At 33.3% G+C, this 25035-nt stretch overlaps 1 protein-coding gene and 1 long non-coding RNA gene across 2 annotated transcripts in view; one reads left to right on the top strand and one right to left on the bottom strand.

Moving 5' to 3' along the window:
* LOC132726049 (midasin-like) overlaps positions 1-24622 on the bottom strand; it is a gene marked incomplete at its 3' end in the record, with an annotated part of 111046 nt that extends 86424 nt beyond the window's left edge. The window contains 7 exon segments of the mRNA XM_060711298.1: positions 379-582; positions 1107-1299; positions 2444-2551; positions 19265-19392; positions 20363-20459; positions 20926-21143; positions 24468-24622. Of these exon segments, the coding sequence (XP_060567281.1) occupies positions 379-582; positions 1107-1299; positions 2444-2551; positions 19265-19392; positions 20363-20459; positions 20926-21143; positions 24468-24572 (1053 nt within the window).
* On the top strand, positions 9406-13581 carry LOC132726050 (uncharacterized). Its single transcript, XR_009625139.1, has 2 exons — positions 9406-9546; positions 12918-13581. It is a non-coding gene; the product is annotated as an uncharacterized LOC132726050 (long non-coding RNA).
* Positions 24623-25035: the final 413 nt, after the last annotated feature.

The raw sequence follows: 25035 nt of genomic DNA, 5'->3' as shown, positions 1-25035 counted from the left end.
ATTCTTGACCTGTCTGAAATGTCTATCTGGGTATATAGAACAAAAATCTCAGAATGTTTTCATTTTCATGTGAACCATAAAAAATTACTGCATAAAGCTACATCTATACTTATACTTTCTGTCAACTTAAAAATAACGAAATTCATCAATCTTAAGATTGAAAATCATTGTTTTTGTATAAATTTGTAGAAAAATTAGAAGTTATTTAAGATACCACTTCGTTTGCAGTGTGAGTTATGACTAATGAATGTCTCTATTAGAACTGTGCTTTTAATTTCATAACAGAAAATAACTTGACTCTGTAAACATTTTTTTCTCTGAAATCTTTTAAGTATTGTAAGTACTGTAGTATATAGTCTTCAATAAGTCAATGCAGACCTTGCTGTCCATCTGATCTCCCATCTGTATCTTCATCAGAGCTGGTGGTCCGGTGCGGCCAGTAAGTCTAGCCAGATGCTCAACCAAGCTTGTCTTACCAGAACCGACTACCCCCTGTAGTAATACTGGACTACCTGAGGAAACCGCTAGAGCTAGACTATAAAGGTTGGCTTCATTGGAGGGAACTGGTAACAAGTCCAAATCCTAGAAATGATCAAATTGGAAAATATATACATGTACAATATACATAGCAATTAAAACTGATGCTAACTATACAACAAAAAGATAAGCATAGAAGCAAGATGTGTTTAAATTATCCCATGACTAAATGAAAGCAAAATTCAAAATTTTATATTGTATACAGTATAACTGCAATCTTTGTGATTGTAAGAAATATGTATTTGAAAAAAAGTGTAATTTGATTTATTCAACTTGTTTTCTACATGTATATGTACATTGCAGATTGCGGTGGCATAAAAACCCAAAATAGGAATTTCGAACAAAAAATACAACTTACATTATAGTGTAAATTTTAAGGTACTAATTTGATAAAGAAGAAGACCGCTATTGTACCATGAAAATTAATCCCATCATAACAATTCTATTAATGGGGACTAATCAATTCAACACTGTTCAATCTAAACCCTTTTACATTTTAGTTTCTATTAAATATATATTATGCAAATCAATCAATAGTTTAAAGATGAAAGAACAGTAATAATACTTACATGTGCACTAGACTCATCATCTGTCTGTGAACTGGTAACTTTAGACAGAAGTACACCTCCTATACATGTGACTTTTTCACAGAGGTCAGATTCATAAATCATGTGATGTGTATGAGACTGTTGATTGGTCGATATCTCCAAATTTATACATGACTGAACAGCACTAGATGATGTAGGAATATTTAGCTTATGCCTATTAATATAAGATCATTAATTAACGAAATTGTTTCTTCCAATATTTTCTTATCAATAACAAATGATAATTCCATCTGTCTCATTATTTCAAGTTAATGGTGAATCACATTGGCTGACAAGGTCCTTCAAGACTAAAGGTCATCATTACCATCTAATTCAAAAATACATTGTGTCTAAATATGAAGGCTATAAATTATTCTCAAAGTAAAGCATTAATTTCACAATTCCTAAGGTAACTAGGACTCATTTTGCTAAACAATTTTACCAACTGACTTCAAACCATGTTGATGCATGACAAAGATATGGAGGATATTGTGCATGACACATCATCTCATCACGTTACCCATTTCTGCTAAGTTATTTCAAAATCCTTTCATGTATGACAGAGGTATAGGCTGGATAAGACTTTCTAACTGTTGACCTTTGGCCTCCAAATGTGACCTTGATCTTCAAGCTAAGGGTCTGGGTCTTGCACATTACAAACCATCTCATCATGCTCAACATGTGTGTCAAATTGTTTTGAAATTCCTTCATGTATGATTATAGACCCGACATAATTTTCTGCTGACCTTTCACTTCTAAGAATGATATTGACCTTAGATCTAGGTGTATAGGTCTAGCGTATGACACACTGTTTCATCATGCTACAAATTTGTGCTAAATTAATTCATAATCCCTTGATGCATGCCAGTGTAATGGGCTTGTCAAGATTTTCTAACTGCTAACCTTTGACTTCTAAGTGTGACCTTGACCTATAAACTATAAACATATATATGTACAGGTCTAAGGTCTTGCCCATGACACACTATCTCATCCTGCTCAACATTGAGCCAAATTGTTTCAAAACCCCTTGATGAATGACAGAGCTATGGTCTAGACTTTCGAGTACACAAACAAATGCACCTAGTATACTGGTATAGGCATTGAAATTTAGTAGTGAGCAAACTTATGAAAATAAGATTTAATCTTACATGCTGCATACAAATTTAGGTGCAGTCAAGTTAAAATTTACTAACCCTATAATTATGGAGTTCCAATTAAATCAATAAAGCTAAATTATTTCTTCCTTATCGCAAGACAGTTAAAATTACAATTTTGTAAGGTAACTGTAGCATAAATTAAATAATTTATTTATTGTTTACCTTATCTTTAATTCCCTTAAAGTCTGCTCTGTAAAGTATTTATCTAAAAATGTTCTTCTAGCATCTGATGATAATTTTTGTTGTTCCATTACAGCCTGACAGGCAAACCTGAAATAAATGTCACGAATAATGTTAATAAGTATGTTAATGATACAAGGTGAAAATACAAGAAACTTGGCCATAACCCTTCTGCTGCCTACATACACCTGTGCCACCTCCAAAATGGTCTATTGTAATTTCTTAGAGGACATTTTTACAATGTAAGTTAATGTCAACTAAATGACTCCCAGGATAGGCCATTTTTGACCCAAGGTACATATATAACTTGTGTAGTGATCCACTTGGAAATGCTACATGCAAAATATCTAAGCTCTAGACTTTGCAGTTTCACAATACTTAGAAGTGTTTTTCTTTACAAATGATACCATATACTATATATCTAGGCATTGTAGTTTCTATGAATTATGTCTATCTTTTGGTCCTGTGACACATTTATACATCAGTTTGGAACCTGTACATGTATAATTTTCGTACAGGGCCACCTTTGAATTATTCTTGTGAAGTTTGTTCAAAATCCACTAATTGGTTTAGGACGAGATGTTGTTAAAGAAATTGTGGATAACGCCACATGACATACAAATGATATCAGGTCATATGGGCTTCATCTCTCTTTTGGTCAAAGTACAACAGCATCAATTCATTTGAAGTACAAATGTTTAACATTCAAGTAGTTCAGATAAATAGAAGTGAGCCAGTCATTATCATTACTATTATTCAAGTACAAGGGTTGTCCCAAAAGTCTGTGACAAAATCTTATAGATGGCTCATTCCTTAATGCCAGTATAAAATAATTCCCATAATATTATAAAATTATAAATTCATAGGTTATATTTAGTGTATTAAATAATTTATTATTTTACATTACATCTAATTAGGAAATAGATATCAATTCTGAGTGCATTGTTGTAGAATAATGCACGGTTTGAGTTCAAATGCGTAGTAATATAATCACGAAGGCCGATAGGCGTGAGTGATTAATTACAAAGCATTTGAACGAAAAACGTGCATTATTATACAATAATGCACGAAGAATTAATATCTATTTCCATTCTAACATGTCAAGAAAAAATGTAATTATTATTATAAAGTTGGACTTCATGTTTGGTGGTTAAATTTGTTTTCGCCTCAGAGTTTCCAATAGAAACGTTCTTTAAAGGCTGTTCCAGTGGGTTGAAAAAACTGTCGTTAAATCTACCTTGTGTAGAAACAGTTTGAGAATAACGAATTTTAAAAATGGTTGATAAAACTTTGTTTATTTTATTTATTTCACTCTATAATTTTTCAAGCGAAATACAAATTATTAAATGTGAAATAAATGTAAAACTTAACTCGTTTGCGACATTAAAATAGCGTACTTGATTTGATTGTTTTACACATGCTGTTTGGCGCTACATTGAGACGTCACGTAAACAACACTTTAAACGCCTGTACAGTGTTAACGACTGAATTAAAGATATTGGTGTTAGGATTCATTTTCTTAGTTAGACCATTTTTTTTCGTTCTAGATAGTTTTCACAACAAAATTCGACAAAAAATTGTTTTTATTTATCAGATTTTTTAAACAAAATGGCGCCCTCAATGTGAAAATACACAGGGAGATAATAAGAACGGCGAGTGCATTGTTGTAGAATAATGCACGCTTCCGGCTTTCTTTGTCTATATAGGAAAATTTCCGATAGTGTTAGAATTAAGATTTAATATTAGCATCAGCAGCATTTATCGGCTATTTAACACAGATTTAGCATTTTGATGCGTAGAAATTGACCACAAAGGCCATAGGCCTGATTAGTTTTAATTTTTTCGCATCAAAATAAAGAAATCTGCATTTTCTTATGAATAGACTAGAATAAATTATTTAAAAAATCTGATGATGTCTCTGCACAATATCACACTGACTTCCTCTCCACATATGATGAAGTCATCTAAGAAAATTTTAGTTAAATATCTTTAGAAACAAAAGAGAAACTGACACATGAAAACATCAGATAGAAAATAGGAAAGTTAAAATTTTGACATCCGGCACAGTGAACATTTATCCGGTTTGTTGGCAATCCAAGATGACACTTGTTAAGACTTTACAACTAATTCACCAAATAGAACAGTTTAGCAACATATCCCCTAGCAGTTGTTTACAAATTACACAAACTGAAACAACAGTTTTGTACTACAGAATGCAAAAATAAGAAAATAGAATAGGACGATTTAATCTTGGTCACCTATTAATCAGAGCTAAAGCAGGTGTAACTAGGCCGAAGTTCAATTCTAGCGTAGAGTTAATATCTGCCATTAAAAATTCAACCGAGACTAACAACCACATGGTTTAAGTCTGTTATAGACAATTCATGGGTAAAGCAACACCATTCATGCATTGAAAGACGCTAAATGTAGGTTAAATGTCATCTCTGACTTTTGTCATGTGCAGCAATTCACATGTAGTTGCCATGGTATTTATAACAATATTGTTTGTTTGGTGATATTTTTCTATATTAATCTGTGAAAAATGTTTATATTGTACAAGTTTATAACTCATTAAAATATCTTATTTGTACCTATTTTATTTAGCTTTTAAACAATCTTGTCACAGAATATTGGGACGACCCACATAGATATAATATCTTTATCGTACAAGTGGCAACATATTCCCTGCACAATTTGCATTAAAACGGGCACATAATAGAGGAAATTGAATAAGTGTAGATCAATAATGAATTTATTGAACACGTTGAATAAAAATATCTTAGTCAAGACTCTGGCAAGCACAATATTATTTTATTCAGTGAGTTCAATAAATTTAGTAATGAAGCTACACGAATGTAATTTTCTTTTTATCACATATCTAATAAGAACTTGTTAACAGTTAAAAACAACCACTTTTTCATTGAAGTGGTTATAGTATTACACTAACATTTAGCGAGTCTTTATGCTTTGTTTGTATAACGCAAATGACATAACATTTAAATATATGCCCAGCCATGCAATACCATTTCTTACGGAGTTGCAAAAGCAGCAGAGGTATGTGATAATCTTACTTTTATCTCAAAACCAAATGAAGTTATTGCTGTGGCCTCTTCATCAAATTCAATATAATGAACCAGGTTATCAAAACGCAAAGACAAAGAGATAAAACTGTTCAAGGAGTTCAATTTGTATGCTACAATAGATACCAAAGGGCATCTAATGATTACATTCACATCAATGAGTGAGCATATTACCAATCTAACTTTTGTCTAAAATAGACAATCAGTTTGCTGTTCAATTCTAAAGGCACTAAAATGTCTGATGCTGTTTATGGCAAACTTTTAAGAGATAATGATATTCCTGATATTCCTAAGGATGAGATCATTAATGAAAATATACATAATTGTGACCCTTGTTTCCAAGATGGAGATAAAAAGACAGCTGAAGGATTCTGTGTGGAGTGTCAACATTACCTGTGTGATGAGTGCTTTAAGTACCATTGCCTTCCTAAACCAATGAGACATCACAAGTTGCTAGGGAAGTCAGATATGCCAAAGAAAAAGCTTGATGAGAGTTTTACTGAAATGTGTTTACATCATGAGGGAGAAATGATTAAATATTACTGCAAAACAGATGAAGCAATTGGCTGCAACTCTTGCATGATCATACATCACAAACCATGCCAAGAAATCTGCACTCTTGCAGAAATTGCTAAAGATGTTGATCACCCTTGCAGAAATATATACTGGTATTTAAAAAGTCCCAGTATTTCCCAGTTATTATCCCAGAAAATTCCAGAATGTTAAAACCAGTCTTGGCTATTCTAGTATGGCCTAGGAAAAACCAGTTACTGAGAATTAGGCATTTCTAATAATTTTTAAACAACTCATCAATTTCAAAGTTATACTAGGAATTGTAATTTATTTTCTGAGATTTCTAAGACTTAAGATTTTGCAAAATTCCTAGTCTTTAGGAATTACTTAGAATTTATCTTGTAGAACAAAATCCTTAACATCTTTGCTAAATTCCTTGAATCTTACATAAATTCCTCAAGACTAGGAATTCTCTTTGTTGAAAGTAAACAAGTAAATAAAGAAGGAAGACAATAAAATTGAAAATAAAAATGTTTTCTTTCTTTTTTTAAATAAAACAACAAACTGATCTAGATCTATTTAATAATATTTTCTAGGATTACTTTTATTATTATTATTTAATTGAAATTTAATAATCAATTGACCTTAATGGTCAACCTGCATTATGACAATTTTATCATTGGCCATTTAATTAATAGATATTAAATAGGAATATATAACCCAAAAAGAAATAACAAATGTTCAGGCACTCCAAGTAAATCAAAGACGTATTATAAACATTAAGAAAATAATCAATAATTGACATCTGAAGTATGTAATTTTCATCAGTTGTGTAGAGCTATTTTTAGCGCTGTCAAATTGCATCCACTGATGTCATGCTTCAGTGCACAGGCTGTGTGTATAAACCACTTTATGCACGGCTTATACTGCCTGTTGACATTTTTATTGATTGTGATTTGAACATATGTAGAGCGGGTGCACCTATTACCGAACACTTAAGCCGCGTTTTATCTCGGTCGGAATTATGAGCACTTTAAACTAAAGAGAGACAACTCTTCAATAGATTAGTAACTATGCTACAATTTTGGCCAGTATTAGAACCCTAACGAATACAAATAAAGGCGTTATCGTCCGATCAAAAGATCTACCAACTGCCCCTAATACCGAATGATGATTGTAATTCCGAACATTGGTGTTCCTAATTCCGAACATGAGGAACTTTTTAAAATAAATATGTTGAGTAATCAAATACACACCATTTTCGTACTTTGGCACAAATCTACATTAGAAAAGAGTTTTGTCAATCATCAAAGTATTTTTAAAATGTTAATTTTATTAAACATATTCATTTCTGCAACAAAAGTATTGAATGTCAACGAAAAGGAAAATATATAGTTTCAAAAAACCAAAAAATGGATTCAAACAATATATTTAAACATATTTTAAGCGACAATATTATAACTACAGTTTGCATCAAGTAATCTTCTATATGTAGAGAATATATGTTGTTGCACTAACACTAACAGTATTACATTCAAAAGGAAGATCATCCGAGCAGTCGGTAAGTTCATCGGCAACACAAATAAGGAAAACAGCGCCTGAAACAATTTATGCACTGTATATAGTCCTCATAAAGTGTTTTGCACTTAAAACATGTTGTAGGACTTACTGCAATATCATCATCTGAATCGGATGCCTCAATTTCTTTTATGATCTGTTTAGTCTCTTGCTTCTTTTTCTCCTTCAGTTCTCTCAGCTTTTTCTTCGCCTCTTCTCTATCCTTCCGTTTCTTTTCGAGTGCAATCTGTTTCTCTTACAACTCTTTGGCTCTCTTGAGATTATTTTGTAATCGTTCTCTCTATCATTCTTGTTTTTTTTTCAATTCCTTTTCTTTCTTTTCTTCTTTTTTCGTTCAACCATTATCTGTACTTTTCCCCTGTTGCTTTTGGCATTATCATTTTACGTGCTTTTGGTTTCTTTGTTTCAGTCTTTGGGAATATTAAATGTTTGCTAAATGGTGACATAGATACGTCTGTTGCTTTAGGAACACATCAATCCGAAGATTTCGATGGTGTTGTAATAGAATCAGTCGTACGTAATGTTAGGTGTCACAGTAAACATGGAGGCAGTTGATGTAGCAGTCGGCTCCATTGAGAGAGACACGACTGTGAATGGCTTAGATGGAGTGGTGACTAAATCATTTGAAGCTGTAGGTATTTCATCAAGCACAGATTCGTTTACAATATCTGACGGCGATAATTTACTAGCTGATGTAGGAGGAGTCACAGCTGCTGTAACAACAGTAGTTGCTGTAGTTATTGAGTCCAATGGGGTGAATCATTCTCTTTCAAGTTTTGTTCGGAATTTGGAACATTCAGTGAGTTCATTATGTAATTCCGAACACTGCCAGTTATTCACTCATACGACCTTAAAACATGTACAGGGGCTTCACACATGATTTTTATTTTTGTCTACATCATTGATTTCAAAAGAATTTGACTAAAGCATCAATATTCAATATTTTATGATATTAGTAAAAATTTGTAAAAAAATAGCTAATAAATAAAATGTCTAACCAAAAATTGAAGTAAATCCTTGAATGCCCAAAATCACAACAAACAACACAACCGCGAATTCAAAATGTTGCGGGTGGAAAGAGAGACAAATTGACGTTATAATAATGATTTCAATTTTTTGAATTGTGTTAAACATGAAATATTAAATGAATTATAATATTTTGGTCGGAATTAGGAGCATGTTCGGCATTAGGTGCACCCGCTCTAGATCTAATTAGGGGTGGATTTAAGGTGATTATTATTGCATAGTTGAAAATCCCATGTGGCAAATAGACTCTTGTGCAGATTTTTTCACGTGTCAAATTTGTGCATTTCCAAATTTTCACGAGTCAAAACCCGAATCCCCGCCTGAATTAAAGTAGGCCTATATGTGGCAGGTCATATAAATTATGCTGACGGAAATTAACGATGATAACTTAGTCTTTACTTAACCAGCGAACCTTTACGATTATACTCGAACCAATTTTTAGATATTTACGCTTAAAACCCAGACGAGCATAATTTCTACTATTAATACGTATTTCTGAGACGTAAAACAACACAATTGTTTTTGGGAAAACTGTAGCTTTGTATGGGAAAATTTTTAAACGTTGTTGGGGGTTTAAAATAAAAGATTTGTGAAATAAAATTCAACGATATAATTGAAATTATTCAGTCATTGTATTGACGGCAAAAACAACGGAACTACACGAAATTTTGCGAATCAAGCACATGTTACTGACGTAGTACACAGGTTTATTACGTAGAAGACACAGGTTTATTGTGCGCGCAATATTCAAAGACGGCAGACACTTCGTCTCATATCGACAGTGAACTGATATCGTCTCCCCAATAAAGACATACAACGAGGAAGGTGAAATAGCTCAAGCAAATTATCAGAAGAAGACCTCCAAAGCTGCAATCGGTGAAATTCACTGTGAGTATTATCATAAATGCACTGATTTTTTCCCAAACAGAGCGGCGTGTTTATGACCTCTAGAAAAAATGAAGAGTCTAGAGATTATTTTAATGACCTTTCTTCACTTCTAAAAGCATTATTTTGTAAACAATTTGCCAACTGTAACAATAGAAATAATAATTGTATTTCCAGCTTATTCCTAGTTACAGTTAAGATACTTAAACCTTACTGGAAAAAATGCGTAAACGGACATTTGTCACATATTTTCGCGACCTGTTTTTATTTTTTCTTTGTTGAACAGGAAAGATATAATAATAATAATAAATAAAAAACAAAGCATCGTTGAAGATGGCTGTGCTTCCCTGCAGGAAATTAATTGCTTATGCCCTTTAAAAGTACAAAATCACAGGGGGCCCACACAGTGTTTGGATGGTATATACTGCTTGATAATGACCTTAAAATGAAATTTTAGTCATAACCTTATAATATGTATATAAATATAGACAAGGGGCATTACTCGATAAATAGAGAATTTTCGATCACCCTCAAATTCGTGCGAGATTTTCCACTAATTAAATAAAAAAAATCTAAAAACTATACTGCGTTGCATAGCTTATATAATCCCCAATTGATAAACACTAAATCTATTCTGATTCCCTTAGCCCATTTTAAGAAATTTATTCAAAACCGTTCACTTCTGTCACAAAATTGCTTAGTCGTACGAGATGTCGCAACACCAAATTCCACGGGTAAAATATCAATTTTAAAAGGGGGAGGTACAAATAAACGCATGCAAACAATAACACAACATAGTTTCTATTACCTACCTGCGCAAATAGTCGTGAAGCACTCTATATTCGTCTGTTTCGAACGAAATCTTCAAATCAGTGCAGAAATCTGCTTCGGCGAATACATGTTGGAAATTCTGGTCATGGTGTATGGAAACCTTTCATTGGTTGTCGTTATAAACAAAGTTCCTACCGAACCAATGAAAGGGCTCGATACACCGGCTGGACACGTGACCGGGGTTTCCCAAGATGTCTACGTCGAAGCAGATTTCTGCTCTGATTTGAAGATTTCGTTCGAAACAGACGAATATAGAGCACTTCACGACTATTTGCGCAGGTAGGTAATAGAAACTATGTTGTGTTATTGTTTGCATGCGTTTATTTGTACCTCCCCCTTTTAAAATTGATATTTTACCCGTGGTATTTGGTGTTGCGACATCTCGTACGACTAAGCAATTTTGTGACAGAAGTGAACGGTTTTGAATAAATTTCTTAAAATGGGCTAAGGGAATCAGAATAGATTTAGTGTTTATCAATTGTGGATTATATAAGCTATGCAACGCAGTATAGTTTTTGGATTTTTTTTTATTTAATTAGTGGAAAATCTCGCATGAATTTGAGGGTGATCGAAAATTCTCTATTTATCGAGTAATGCCCCTTGTCTATATTTATATACATATTATAAGGTTATGACTAAAATCTCATTTTAAGGTCACTATCACGCAGTATATACCATCCAAACACTGTGTGGGCCCCCTGTGTACAAAATATTGTTTTGAAAAAATAAATGCATGGCTAGCAAGTTTTTTTTACTCCCAGACAGTGCAATACCCTAGTATGCAGACAGTTCACTACCTTAGCAATTTTGAACTTGTATTAGAAAAAAAAGTTTTTCATAAAGAAACAATTTTTTTTATATGACCATTAATTTATGTAGATCTAGTTATATATTTAGAATATGATAAACAAGATCAACAAGAAAAGATGATGTTCAATAAGCCTACATCATGTCTGTATTTTAAAATAACACATTACTGACAGACTGTATTTTTAAATCACAAAACGATACCTCCAAAAATTTATTTGAAACAGAAATCATCATGTTTTCTGTTTGTTTTTGATTTATGTGTGTGTTTGTGTGTGATTTAATCTCTAGATTTCTGTGCATGTATAGGAATTATTGGACCACTAAAAAAGTTGTCTAGGCCACCAAAATTTATCGGTCATTCAGTGGTCCAAGTGACAGCCTAGCTAAAATGGTTTGTCTTTGACACTGTCTTAGCCTATACTAGAGAATCTGAATACTGGTCCATTAAAATAAATCCCACATGATGATTTGCAAAGAACAAAAAAAGCACAAACAGTGTCATACTTTAAGCACTAACCTGAATACATTGCCTCTCAGTCATTGAATTTAAGATTTTTGAATATACTCGTCCGAATTCCAGTTTTGAATTTATTCTACTATATATTTAACTCTTAAAATTTACACTGCTCATGGGCCACCGGGCCAGTGCTAAATTTGATGACTGTAATGTGTTATTGTATTAGGGGGCAGGACATGAAGTGGTTGAACACGCTTGAACAAGATATTTTTGTGGCCCCACTTTAGTGGCGGGCATTTAGATTTACCCTTGTCCGTCCGTTCTCTTTTGTGTCGGATGTAACTCAAAAAATATTTGACCTAGTCATGAAACTTTACAGGAATGTGTTGATCAGCATGTGTAGTTGTGCACCTGGGTATTTTTATCTGGATTTATATAGTATTTTTAGAGTTATTGCCCTTGACTTAGTAAAATTTTGCAATTTTCAACTTGTGTGGCATGTAACTCAAAATGGGTTTGACATAGAGTCATGAAACTTTGCAGGAATGTTGATCAGCATGTGAAGTTGTGCACTTGATATTTTCGTGTGGATTTATTTTATTTTTTAGAGTTATTGACCTTGACTTAGAAAATTTTTGCAATTTTCAACTTGTTGCATGTAAATCAAAAAGGATTTGACATAGAGTCATTAAACCTTACAGGAAGGTCGGTCAGCATATGTAGTTGTGCACCTTGGGTTCCGCTTGTGGATTTATCCCGTATTTGTAGAGTTATTTCCCTTGACTTCGTAAAAACCGTTTCATTATGTTGTGTTATTTGTTCCTTGAGTGCTTGAGTTAGAATCAACCAACTTTACAGAAATAATGATCAACATCACTTAATTACAGATGTGAATAAATGAGCATAAAAACCGCCCTGGATTTTCACTTATCAAATTTCAAAATATGTACATGACCAGTTTATAACTTCAATAGCTTTGTATAACCAAAAGCTACAAATCTGAGGCCCAGAACAGAGTGTGTCATAAACACGTCCTTCATGAATGGCCATTTAAAAAAAAATCAAATAACATACAAACCCACTTACCTGAAAAAATATGTGAGAGTTTTGTAAATATTTAAGACACAGAAACCATTTTGTCAAGTTTGCAATGATTTTACTTGCTTGAACCAAGTGTGCATCCACTTCACGTCCTGCCAAGTGATTTGTATTAATTTCGTTTTCAAATATCTTGGTATATTTCAATATGTAGAGAAATGTATTTGTTTGATTTCAGATAAGAATTGGTACCACAAGGCCACAAAGGGAGGAGTTCAACTAATTTGTGGATGATGTTCAAAGCTGAGGAGAGTGAGAGCTTAAATCTATAAAACGGGTCAAAAACGTTTGATAAAGAAACTGTCATAAATTCTTCAGGTAATTGAAAGAGGGCAAGTTGTACAAAATGCCATGGAGCTAAATATACATGGAGAAGAAACTGTGATGTCACACAGTTAAATTCAGTATTGGCAGAATTGTGTTCTTATAAGTTATCATATGTTGCGGGATTTTCAGAGACTTGATGCATCCTGGGTAAAAATAGCCAAAACACCGTCATATTGGATTCCCTGAGGAAGATGAAACATTTCTTTGCTTAAATAGAAAGCAACATAGTTATTTATTGTAAAAGGTACTATACACACTTTTCTATACAAATATTTCTCTGATGAAAATCTATGTCGGGGTATGTAAACAATAATTCATGGATATCGTCCAAGTTTAACGATAGTGCGAAAATTGGAGACTATCGAGAAAACCCAATTATCACCAAAGCCTGCAAAGGATTGTGGGTCTAAATCTGACTATTATCTATTTTTAGAGCTTCCTATCTGTTGTATATATATATATATATCTGTGAAAATGCAAAGAAGTCGTTGGATTACCAAAGATCAACATTTCATTTGATTACCAGAGATCATCAATTCAGTGGATTACTGCGATTCTCAGTATGAAAGATTTGATGACAAGAAAATTATTAAACCGGCAAAAATTGGATCTTACAGCAAGGATTTACTCATTTCAGAAGACAGCAATAGAAAATGTAGGAGTTGCATGTAATACTGGAGGTTTCTTGCGTCATGTTTTGTACTGTTTAAGTGACGTTTCTTAGACTGTTTAAGTGATGTCCCTCATTCAATCAGTTAAGAAAATGATGAAAGCAAATAAAAATCTAGGAGTGACCTAGTCAAGTATTATAATGTTTTAACTTTTAGTGCTAAATTCAAAGAGGTGTCACATGTTACACTGTTTTAAAAAAAGGAATCTTAAGTCAAGTGTTATTGCCAAAACTCATTGCATTCCAGTAACTACAATGATATATATCTAAAGAAGTGTGTCTTAACAATACAAAAACAATTAAACTGTAAGGAAAATACTTTGTTTCATATGCAATCATGCTTTTTATTAAATTTAATAGTTTGCTTATGACTGATGTTGAACTGCTTGTCATTTAACTGGATTTAAAAGTGCACATTTTAGTTCACATCAGTACAGTTTGCTTATGTGAAGTAATGTGATTGCCCTGTGTCCAATGGCATCTTGTATTGTCAGCAATTTCTTGTAATGATATCTTCTACAAAACTGATTATTTGATTTTAATCGTAATGATCCTTTGGTGGCCCTAGTAACAGTAATTCAGCTGTGGTCCAGTCATACCCAGTTGCTAGAAATTTCAGTACAATGCAATCCTAGGCTATTCCAGCCATTCCTTAGATCATGGAAATACCAGGAACGTCTGGGATATCCAAGTTCTTTGAAATGCCAAGGAATTACTAGAAAAAATGTTCCAAATACCGTGGGCAGGTCATTCTCAGTCATTCCTAAGATTGTAAAAATACCAGGAGTTACTGGTATTATCATAGGTCTTTGAAATGCCTTGAAATGCCTGGGATTGACTAGAAAAATGTTCCAAATACCGTGGGCAGGTCATTCTCAGTAATTAGGATTTTCCAGTACAAGTCGATCTAAGGCATTCCTGGTTTCACATTTTTTTTCTAGTTATTACCAGTAGTTTTCAGTCGTTCCAATTACCGCCAGCCAGTAACTGGAAATTCCTCAGATTTCCTTGCATTTCCTAGGAATTATCCCTGTAAATATTCCTGGGATTTCCCACAAAAATCCTAGTAAAATCCTGGTAAATTACCAGTAATTTCTGCAAGGGAAGTCTACTGCATATAAAGAATTCTGTACCAGAATGGCAAAAACCAAGACAGACCTAGAGGATCAAATACCTGCTGCAATAGAAAACAGAGCAATAAGTAAATCGTGCAGAGAAACTGCTCTTTTAGAAGTCAATGCCTTACAGCAGAAGATTAATGATCAGTTTGAATCACTGAAACAGCAACTTGCAAACGAAGCTGTGGAAAAAGAGGAAAATTATGAAAGAAAAAGCAAAGAAGTAGAAGATTCTATCAATGATGCAAAAAATGTCTTAGAGAATCTTAAAGAAGATTTTCAAATATTGGAGGAAACAAAACAAAGCAAACAGCTATTCATTGCATTAAACAAAAATAATGCAAAACTAAAAACCCTAGAACAAAAAGTGACAGATTTACAGAAAGAAAACAAAGTGGAGAAATATGTTTTCATTCCGAACAAGTTTTTGACAAGTATGCTGAAGAATATTGATGCTATTGGTGAACTGTGTATACAAAATGAAGAGAAACCAGAAGAAGATCTAACAAGTTTCTATGGAAACTATCCAGAGTATGGAATGCCAAGAGGAACCCCTTTATCAAATGAATATGTAATTGTACTAGATACAATTTACAACCGAGTAAGGTTGTATTCGACAGAAGAACATAGCTTTGTAACAGAGAAAGAAGTAACATCATGTCCATGGGATATTGCAGTAATTGATGAAAACGTGTTTGCAGTTACAATGCCAAATGAATATAAAATCAAAATCATGTCTATTGAAGATGAAAATATTACAGAAGATAAAGAAATCAGCATTGGTGCTAGATGTGAGGGTATACACTATGCAGATGAGAAGCTGTTTGTAGCATGCAGTAAACCTGTACAAGTTTTGATTCTTGATACAAGTAAAATAATACTCCCGTGTGATTCAAAGGATCAAGCAGGGGAAGTCTTATTCCAACAACCAGCATGTATATCCTTTAATGAAAAAAAGCAACTGATATGTGTCTCTGATCGAAAAGCAAGACATATTGTAACCATGACAACTGAAGGTAAAGTACAAAATGTATTCAGTAGTGAGAAATGGAAAATGCCTCTTACAGTTCAGATGAATAACAATGAGCTCATAACCTCAGACTGTGAAACAGTTTGCACATCAACAATAGATTTGACAACTTATGAATGTAAATTTGATGAAAAATTGGCATCTGGATTTTACAAGGACTTACCAGTTTATGAAAGGTTATTTGGATGTATGTTTTTTGTTGAATAAACAAGATGTCAAAAAATTAATGACACTTTCATTGCACTTGGTGCAATTTATTTTTGTAACATAACTTCGTTAATATTTTGGAAAATTAACATAACTGTGTTCTTTTGGAAAATTAACAAATGCATAGTAACTTATACATTGACTTAAATATCAGGAGAATTATGTGTATTTATTCTATTTATTTTTTATATCTGTATGTAACTGAATGAATGTTTTTATTTTATTGCGTAAAAAAATGTTTTTTATTTTTGCATAAAAGATAATGACAATTGTGATCTATTCCAGCTAGCCAATAAAATCAACAAAGTAGTTTGTTGTTTTATTTATAAAAAGAAATGCTGTCTTTTGATTATCAAATTTCAAATATTTGCAAGAAAATATCTAGAATCAGCGATATATTTATATTTACAGTTATAAAATGATAACCTATTGTAGGGGAAATTATTATTTCACCTAACGTGTGATCTTGACCTTGAGTCAAAATGTCTGACTCATGCCTTCTGCACATCATCTCAGTGAGCATGAAATTTTGAGCCAAGTTTCATGACAAAAAAATTGAGCAAGATTTGTTTTAATCTTGGATATAATATAATGGGACAAGCAACCATTTATTAGGTAAATCAAGTCCTATGTCGGCATCCAATTGACAGTCGATCTAATGGAAAAATATCAGATTCATAAAGAAAACATAGAATGAAAGAAATTTGTCAGTATCTCTTATTCAAAGTGAGTGGGGCATATGTGAAATCATTGCCAAACCTACTTAAAATGAGAAGCGTAATATTTTGTTTTATCTTGTTTCCGTATAATATTCATGTATATTAAATTACACAGACATTCTTTGTAACAAAGCCTTCAAAAAGAAACGTAAGGTTATGAAAACAACATAGTTTTTCTGTTTTTGACTTTTTTAGCTTTATAGACTTTAATGCCATCTTTATAAATAATTGCATTTATAAATTTTCATAAGACACATTAAGGTCATTAACCCTTTCCCCCATGAGCATATTGTGAAAAATGGCCATTTTCACTGAAAAGCCTCCTGTTCAAACTGCTATGAAACTATGAAAAATGCTTCAATACTAATCAAACTTGGCACAAATGTTGACTGAACCATTGCCTTTGTAACGACATGCTCAGTCTTAAATTTCCTGTTACCATGGCAATGAGGGGACATCTCAAAATTGCCAAAAATCACTATTTTGCCTCGATTTTTTCCATCAAAATTTATTTCAAAGTGCTGCAACTTCTCAAGGGATTGAGATAGAGTCAAAGGCTTTTCAGCGTTGGTTACACGTTACATTATGATCGACCTGGGGTCATTTTTAGCCTCTCACAAGTCCAAAATTTTCTTGGGGATGAGGGTGACTCCGCCCCTCTTCAAACCCCCCTAACAGAAGGGGGCACATCCCCCTTCTGGCAACCCCCTGATGCATCTTCTGGATGGGGGGCGGCGCCGAAAAAGTGCTCATTTTTTTTAGCAACATTTCTCAAACGAAAACATGAGGACATTTTTTCACTATTTGAAGCCTAAAAAAGGGGGGGGGGGGTAGAAAGTGCGTTGTTTCGCGTATATATGAGGTAAAGGGTTAAGATACAAAAAGACTGTTAAAATGTTGTTGGCATATATTTTCTGCATTAACACCCTTTACAATGTACTACAGACAAAAAATACCCTCTCACAATGATCAAAGCAACAAAATGCTGGCGTGTACATATCAGTGACTGAATAAAAACAAGGCACTAATCCTATGATTTAAACAAATAAAAAATAAAGATGCTTTTCGCAGATATAGTAAAATATGCCTCTTTTGGTTATTTAAGAGGCAGCAACTTTGTAATACATGACTGCACTTTCAGGTTGTTTTAAGTCATGGTCAATTGTCTTTTTATGGTACAATTGCTGTGACCATTCAGTTTAAATTGCAATAAATACAAACAAGAGCCGTCACAGGAGACAGCGAAGCTCGAATAATAAAATACTGGACGCAGTAAGGAAGACAAAACTATGAAATAAAAATCAATTATGTATAATTATGTATTAAGTTATAGTAAAAAAATAACATTGTTAACATAAATTCCAAGATCAAGGGGAATAATTCTGGAAATAGTCACGCTAGAGTTATGAACCTTGTCACACAACATGTGTGTAATGATAAGAAATATATATTTGAAGTTTGAAGTAGATACCTTAAAAAGTAAAGAAGTTATAATATTTCTTAAAGAAAATCCTAAGTTCAAAGAGAGATAAATCTGTAAATATTGCTTCAAGAGTTATGAACCTTGTCACATAAAATGTAATTGATGATAAGGAATAAGTATTTGAAGTTTGAGGTAGATACCTTTAAAACTAAAAAAGTTATAGTAAAAAATAACATTTTTCAAGTAAAAAAATCTAAGTTTATGGGGAGATAATTCTTGCAATATTGGTGCTAGAGTTATGAACCTTGTCACATAACATGTGGTTAATGATAAGGTACATATATTTGAAGTATGAAGTTGATCCCTTAAGAAATAAATAAGTAACAGTAAAAAATAATATTTTTTAAGGAAAATTCTAAGTTCAAGGGGAGATAAATCTGAAAATATTGGTGCTAGAGTTATGAACCTTGTCACATAAGATGTGGTTGATGATAAGGAACATATATTTGAAGAAGTTTGAAGTTGATACCTTAAGAAATGACAAAGTTGTAGGGAAAAATACTTTACTGCACCAAAACTTTAATCTGAAACCTGGATGCGGACACCGACACCGGGGCGAGTAGGACAGCTCTCCATATACTTCATATAGTCAAGCTAAAAATTGCTATTGTGTAGACAAAAAAATTGTGGACATCTGACAGCCATTGATCCTACAAGCTCATATGATCCTAGCATGCTCATTTAGCTAAAAAATTAAGCAACAATTAAGTTAAAAGGGAAATAATTCTTGTAATGGGTGCTAGAGTTATAACCTTTGTCACATATGTTGGTGATGATCAGGTACATATATTTGAAGTTTAAAGTAAGTCCATAAGAAATAAAGTCTTTAAGCAAATACAGTATAAATGTTCTACTGCATCAGAAATCTGGATATGGATACCAATTCCGGGGTGAATAGCTCACCATATACTTTGTATAGAAAAGTAAAAAGAAATATTCAGGATATATCTATGTAATATAAGTATTCTTACCATCTAACATCATTATTGTCATGTGTCAGGTACGGCATCAAATGCTTTAATGGTGTCACATGACTTGATTCATCTCCTAGGTAACAGGCAAACAACCATGCTGCTCGGCACACTGATACTTCATATGTCTGAAACAATCACCAAATGAAATAATATATGAAAATTGTTACAACAAAAAATGTGTATATGTACATTAATTGTCTGTTCTGTGTAAATCATATTTTAGATTCAAACAAAGTCAAAGGGACATAATTATGTATGGGTCATGGCAGAATCAGTAACATTCTTAAAGAAAGCCTTGCAATTTTTTTCCTATTTGTACTAACTTTAATACTTAAGCAGTAAAATTTGTTTCAAAGTCAAAATTAAAAAAATTGCTAAGAAAAAAAAAGTGTGAAATGAAATACATTATTACATCAAGAAGGTCTGACAACTGTACAGAGAATAAAAGGCTAATAAGTTACAAGATATGATTCACCAATGAATACAAAGAAAAGTAAGATGTCCAGAAAATTAAGTCATAAAAATTGTCATGGCATGGTTCAGGCTTAACTATTGTTTAGCTGTAGTTAATGCACTGCGCATGTCCAGTTTCAGTGACCCCAAAAAGTTTTTTTGGAACCAGAGAGACTGTGCATATGGTGAGGGTAAATATGTGATGTCACTATAGTCTAACAATTGTGAGTTTTCACATTGTCTAGTCAAACTACTGTGACCATAGTTGGTGACAAAACCCTGTCATTCTCTATTCAGTGACAAAAATATCAAGGTTAAAACAATCTTGGTGTGATATTATATACCAAATATCTAAGCTCTAATCCTTGAATCTTCACACAAAAAGATTTTTAATTTTTTTTTATAGATATTTATATAAGGAAAACCCATGCCCCAGGGGCGGGGAAAATTTTGACACTAGGGACAAAATTTGAACAACTTTGGTAGAGGACCTGCATAATGTACTTCTAAAGCAAGATAGCAAGATTTCCAGTCATTTATCAGATTACATTTTCAATCTGAATGTTAAGTAAACAAGTCTACCTTTATCAATCAGACATATGTGATGTAAGATGCTGTTAGCAAACTGAAAACATTTACTACCTGTGATTTTTTAGCTTTTTTCCTTCTTGGCTCCACACTAGTCTCATCTTCTGACTGTATAAACCCTGGTTTCTGAGCTATATAATCCAATGTAAACCTACAAAAAATAAACACTATTTCTTCAAAGGTTATTCTCGAAATTCTAAATATGGATAATGCTAGTAATAATGAGACAGGTTTCCTACAAGATTTTGCACATTATCTTGCGTAAAGTATTGTAGCAAACATTTTCGTTGAGTTGTCAACTTGAAATTTCTTATTTACTGGTTACTCACTTATCATTACTTAATTGTTCTTTGACATAATCTGTCTGAAAAGTATTAAAGTATAATCTTTGCAACTAAACATGTTAAAGACAAATATATTCAAATGACAAAGGTGTCACATACTGGTAAATAAATGGGTATCATATCATCATATAGAGCCTATAGATGTACATTGTACAATTAAGTCATTAATATGATGAGTTTTTTATGTACAATGTAGGCCATAAGTTTTTTTTCCTCCAAAAAGAATCAGTTCTTATAACGCAATATATTAATAGAATTATATAAAAATAAAACCTCTGAATATCTGGCCAGTATAAACACTTGCTCAGAGAAATGCAGAAATCTTGATGTTGCTTGAAGTCAAATTCTGTATGTTCTATTTGTATTCTACATCTCCATACGATATCTAAAAGAACTGGCCGACACTTTACTGCAATATTTAACGTCTTTTCCTTGATAAACAGTTCACTCAATTTGTTTAAAATCTTTGAACGATCACCTGGAGTCCATATCTGAAATATATAAAAATATGTAAAATTCCCTCGTTTACTTCTGCCATCTTCTACTTTTTAATTATACAGTCTAACCTAGTGGTCAACAAGGGGACTTAGCTAACATGACCACTGTAAACAGATGACTCCATTGTGCTATATTAAGATTGACACCGAAATGTAATGTTATGATGCACCATGATGCTGTATGAAGGATGAAATATATTCATAATTATTTAGTATTAAAGCAACTTTTACTTCAATGTACCAAATACTTTGAACATGATAAAGTTTCAACATGATCTTTTTAATTTTGAAGTATAAACAGATAGCAAATAAAAGAACATGTTTTTCAAACACAATTTAATCACATCTGCATCAGGTTGTTAATAAAAGGTGAAAGAAAAGAAAGCCAATACTTTGTAAACATGTCTGGAAAGGTGTAACAGGAAAAGTATTCTAGTCATGAATAGCAAGCTTGAAGAGCTGCCCAAAGGGCCTGCTAGCAAAGCGGGCTTTACAATAATGCAAATATCCTCTAGATAGTGATGGTTTTGAAAACTTTCGTTGGGAGTACTACAAAATTATGGGAAATGTTCTATTATGGTCAATCGCAACTTTTCGACTTACAATATATTGATAAAAGCCGAGGAATTCAGATTGAAAACAGATGTGTAGAGATCTCTAATGGGCACTTCTATGTGAATCATAATTAATAGGACACTGGGAACCAGAATAAACCGAAGCAGTGCATAAAATACCAAATGGCACTTTTAAAACAGAAAATGTAAAATAAAAATCCGACATCCCCGTTCATAAGCTTTGCCTTATTTCGTACATATGTACCACAAAAAGCTCGCTTTGCGGCTTTGCCTTATTCATATTAATATTGTTAACAGTGAGAGAAAAAGTACAAAGAATCACTGAGAGAAAAACTTATACAACAACCCTACTACTGCCAGCTTGGACTGACCTTAGTCGGACAGGGTCGCAATGTTGCCAGGCAGTTTTCTAAATTTGACTTTACAGCAGCATAAAAGATCAGAGTCAATCACTCAATCTATACAGTATAGGGACTGAAAATTCATTAAGAATTCTAATTTTCAATAATGGATGTGTTTTGATGTCACACCATTTTAAGATCATGACCCCAAGATTTATGAATTTCACATTGTTTAAGACAAAATCCGGAAAACTCACATTGTGATACATGTATAAAATTATTCAAAGAAACCAAGTATTTGATTCATTAATCATTTGATACATCTGAATCTGAATCTGAATGTATATACTGCAGAACCTTCCGGTATGTACGCAGCGGGAGAGGAGCTAAGTAATTTAGTAGCACTGTTGGAGAGCTGTTTTAAAGCTCTGTACTGTCTCTGCGCACACAACGGCACTGTCTAAGTTATTCCAATCACTAATAGTCTTAGGAAAGAATGAATGTTCAAATTGGTCACTTTTTGAGATAATAGGTTTATAGCACTTATGATGGTTTATAGCTTGGTTTTCTACAATGTTTTTAGTTATGTAATTGTCTAGTTTCTTAGGTTTAATTAGGCGTTTACCACGAATAGGGGTCCGATAGGTATCAGTGGGCATAGCTGGCACCAGCCCCTCAGCCACCTTGAAGAAGAATGTCAATCGTGCCATTTTCCTTCTGTCTTGTAATGGAGGTAGCTCAAGTTGCTTCAACATCCTGGTAACGCAGCCTTGATCTCTTGATTTGTAATCCCCAGAAATAAATCTAGCAGCCTTCCGTTGGATCGATTCAAGCTTGTCTATATCTTTCTGTAGGAATGGGTCCCATACAATTGAGCTGTATTCAAGAGTGGATCTAACAAGGGATAAGTAAGCTGTTTTCCTGCAGAGTAGTGGGCAGTGTTTAAGGTTCCTCTTGAGGAATTCGAGTGTACAGCTGGCTTTGTTGGTAATCTTCATGATGTGGGTTCCAAATTTTAGATTGTCTGTAAAAGTGACACCAAGGTATGGATTTTCATCAACTTGTTGTAGGATATGATTGTCTAGTTGGTAAAAGTTAGTGGATCTGTTGTTGATACTCATAACATAACATTTTTTGGCATTGAATTTCATACCCCAAGTAGATGCCCAAGTTTCCAGTTATTTCAGGTCTGTTTGTAGTTGGAGATGGTCTTTTCTGGTTTTAATTTGCCGGTATAGGAGACAGTCATCGGCGAAGAGACGGACAGTTGATTTAACGCAGTCTGGTAAGTCATTTATATGGCAGAGGAAGGCTAGTGGTCCGAGGACAGTACCTTGCAGAACTCCTGAGTCTACTGTGACTGGTTCGGATGCTTCACCGTCTACCACTACTCTCATAGTTCTGTTGGTGAGAAAGTCTCGAAGCCACCGGTTAATGTTTCCGTCAATACCATATAATGACATCTTGTGAAGTAAGCTTTCATGAGGGACGGTATCGAAGGCTTTAGAGAAGTCCAATATCATGATATCTATCTGAGATTTATTGTCATGATGTTGTAGTAAATCATGAACTGTGGTGAGGAGCTGGGTTTCACATGAGTAGCCTGATCTGAAGCCGTGGTTTAGTGAGGTGAGGATGTTGTTTTGTTCAAGGTGGTCAAGGATGTGCTTGCAGATAATATGTTCTAGTAGTTTACAGGAGACTGATGTGAGTGAAACAGGACGATAATTTTCGGCAAGGTGTGAGTCGCCCTTCTTGAAGACAGGGGATATGTTTGCGCTTCGCCAATCTGAGGGTAGTTTACCACTGTCAATTGATGTTTGGAAAATATGTCGTAAAGTTGGTGCAAGGGTCTTGGCACAGGTTTTAAGGACAATGTTTGGAATTCCATCTGGACCTATGGCTTTGCTGGTTTCTATATTGTTAAGTAGTTTCTCTATGCCTTTAGTAGTTATTTTCAGTGGAGGTATTGGTGCTTTAGCTCTTAATCTTGTCGATGGTTTATTGTTGTTTCCTTTGGTAAAGACGGATCTGAATTGTTCTATAAGTATTTCTGCTTTTTCTTTGCTGCTATTGAATAGTTGTCCTTTTTTCTTTAGTGGTTGTACGCCAATATTGTCTTGTCTTCTTGATTTAATTAGCCGCCAGAAAGGTTTACTGTTTTTTTCTTCTAATCCTTTGATGATAGTACTGTTTATCGTACATGTACATACCACTAGCTTGCAAAAAGAAGTATAGAAAATAATCTGCTGTTGACAAAGTGCCGCAAAGATTTCACTAAAAGGTAATAATTTTAATTTCTATAGTTTTTCCCCTTTGTATTGGGAATTTTCTCCTTAGAATATTTTTTCATTTTAAATAAACATTTTTGGCTTGGGTAAATTTTACAAAAAGTTTTTTACCTGTTTGCTTAGATACTTCGTGACATCCTTGCAAATTGGAATATTTAATGAACATAAATCATTTAAAAGGTTTGACAAATTCCAACTACATGTTGATTTTTCCATTTTCTATGATTTTGGTACTTTTTTGACAGCAGCTTTAACCGGAAGCACGTGTGTTTGTTTTCATCTTCTGGATATATGCCTTCTTTCCCGTTCGTATACCGTACCCAAAAAATGCCAATTTCTTCAGATAATATCACAGGCAATAGAATTAGACATTGAGTTGTAAAATAAGTACTACCAATATTTTACTTAAACTAAGAACAAAAACATTACTGGTTGGAGAGATAACTCCGACACTAAATCACATATTTTTTGCAATATTTTAATTACCTTCCAGTATATTTTAAATATTGAACCACCTAAACAAAGTTCAGTTCAAAGACTTTACATTACACCACAAAAACTATGTATGAAAATGGAATCTGGTACTTCTTTAAGGTCTTGAATGAGGTATACAAAACATGGTCTTTTTACCCCACAACAGTAGATAAAGTCGACACTTAAATATTTAAGTAAAAAATGG

The sequence above is a fragment of the Ruditapes philippinarum genome, unplaced genomic scaffold (genome assembly GCF_026571515.1).
Source record: "Ruditapes philippinarum isolate M1 unplaced genomic scaffold, ASM2657151v2 ctg1249_1_1_1_1, whole genome shotgun sequence".
NCBI classification, from domain to species: domain Eukaryota; kingdom Metazoa; phylum Mollusca; class Bivalvia; order Venerida; family Veneridae; genus Ruditapes; species Ruditapes philippinarum.
Note: the sequence above shows the minus strand (reverse complement) of the source record. Positions and strands in the feature narration are given on the sequence as shown.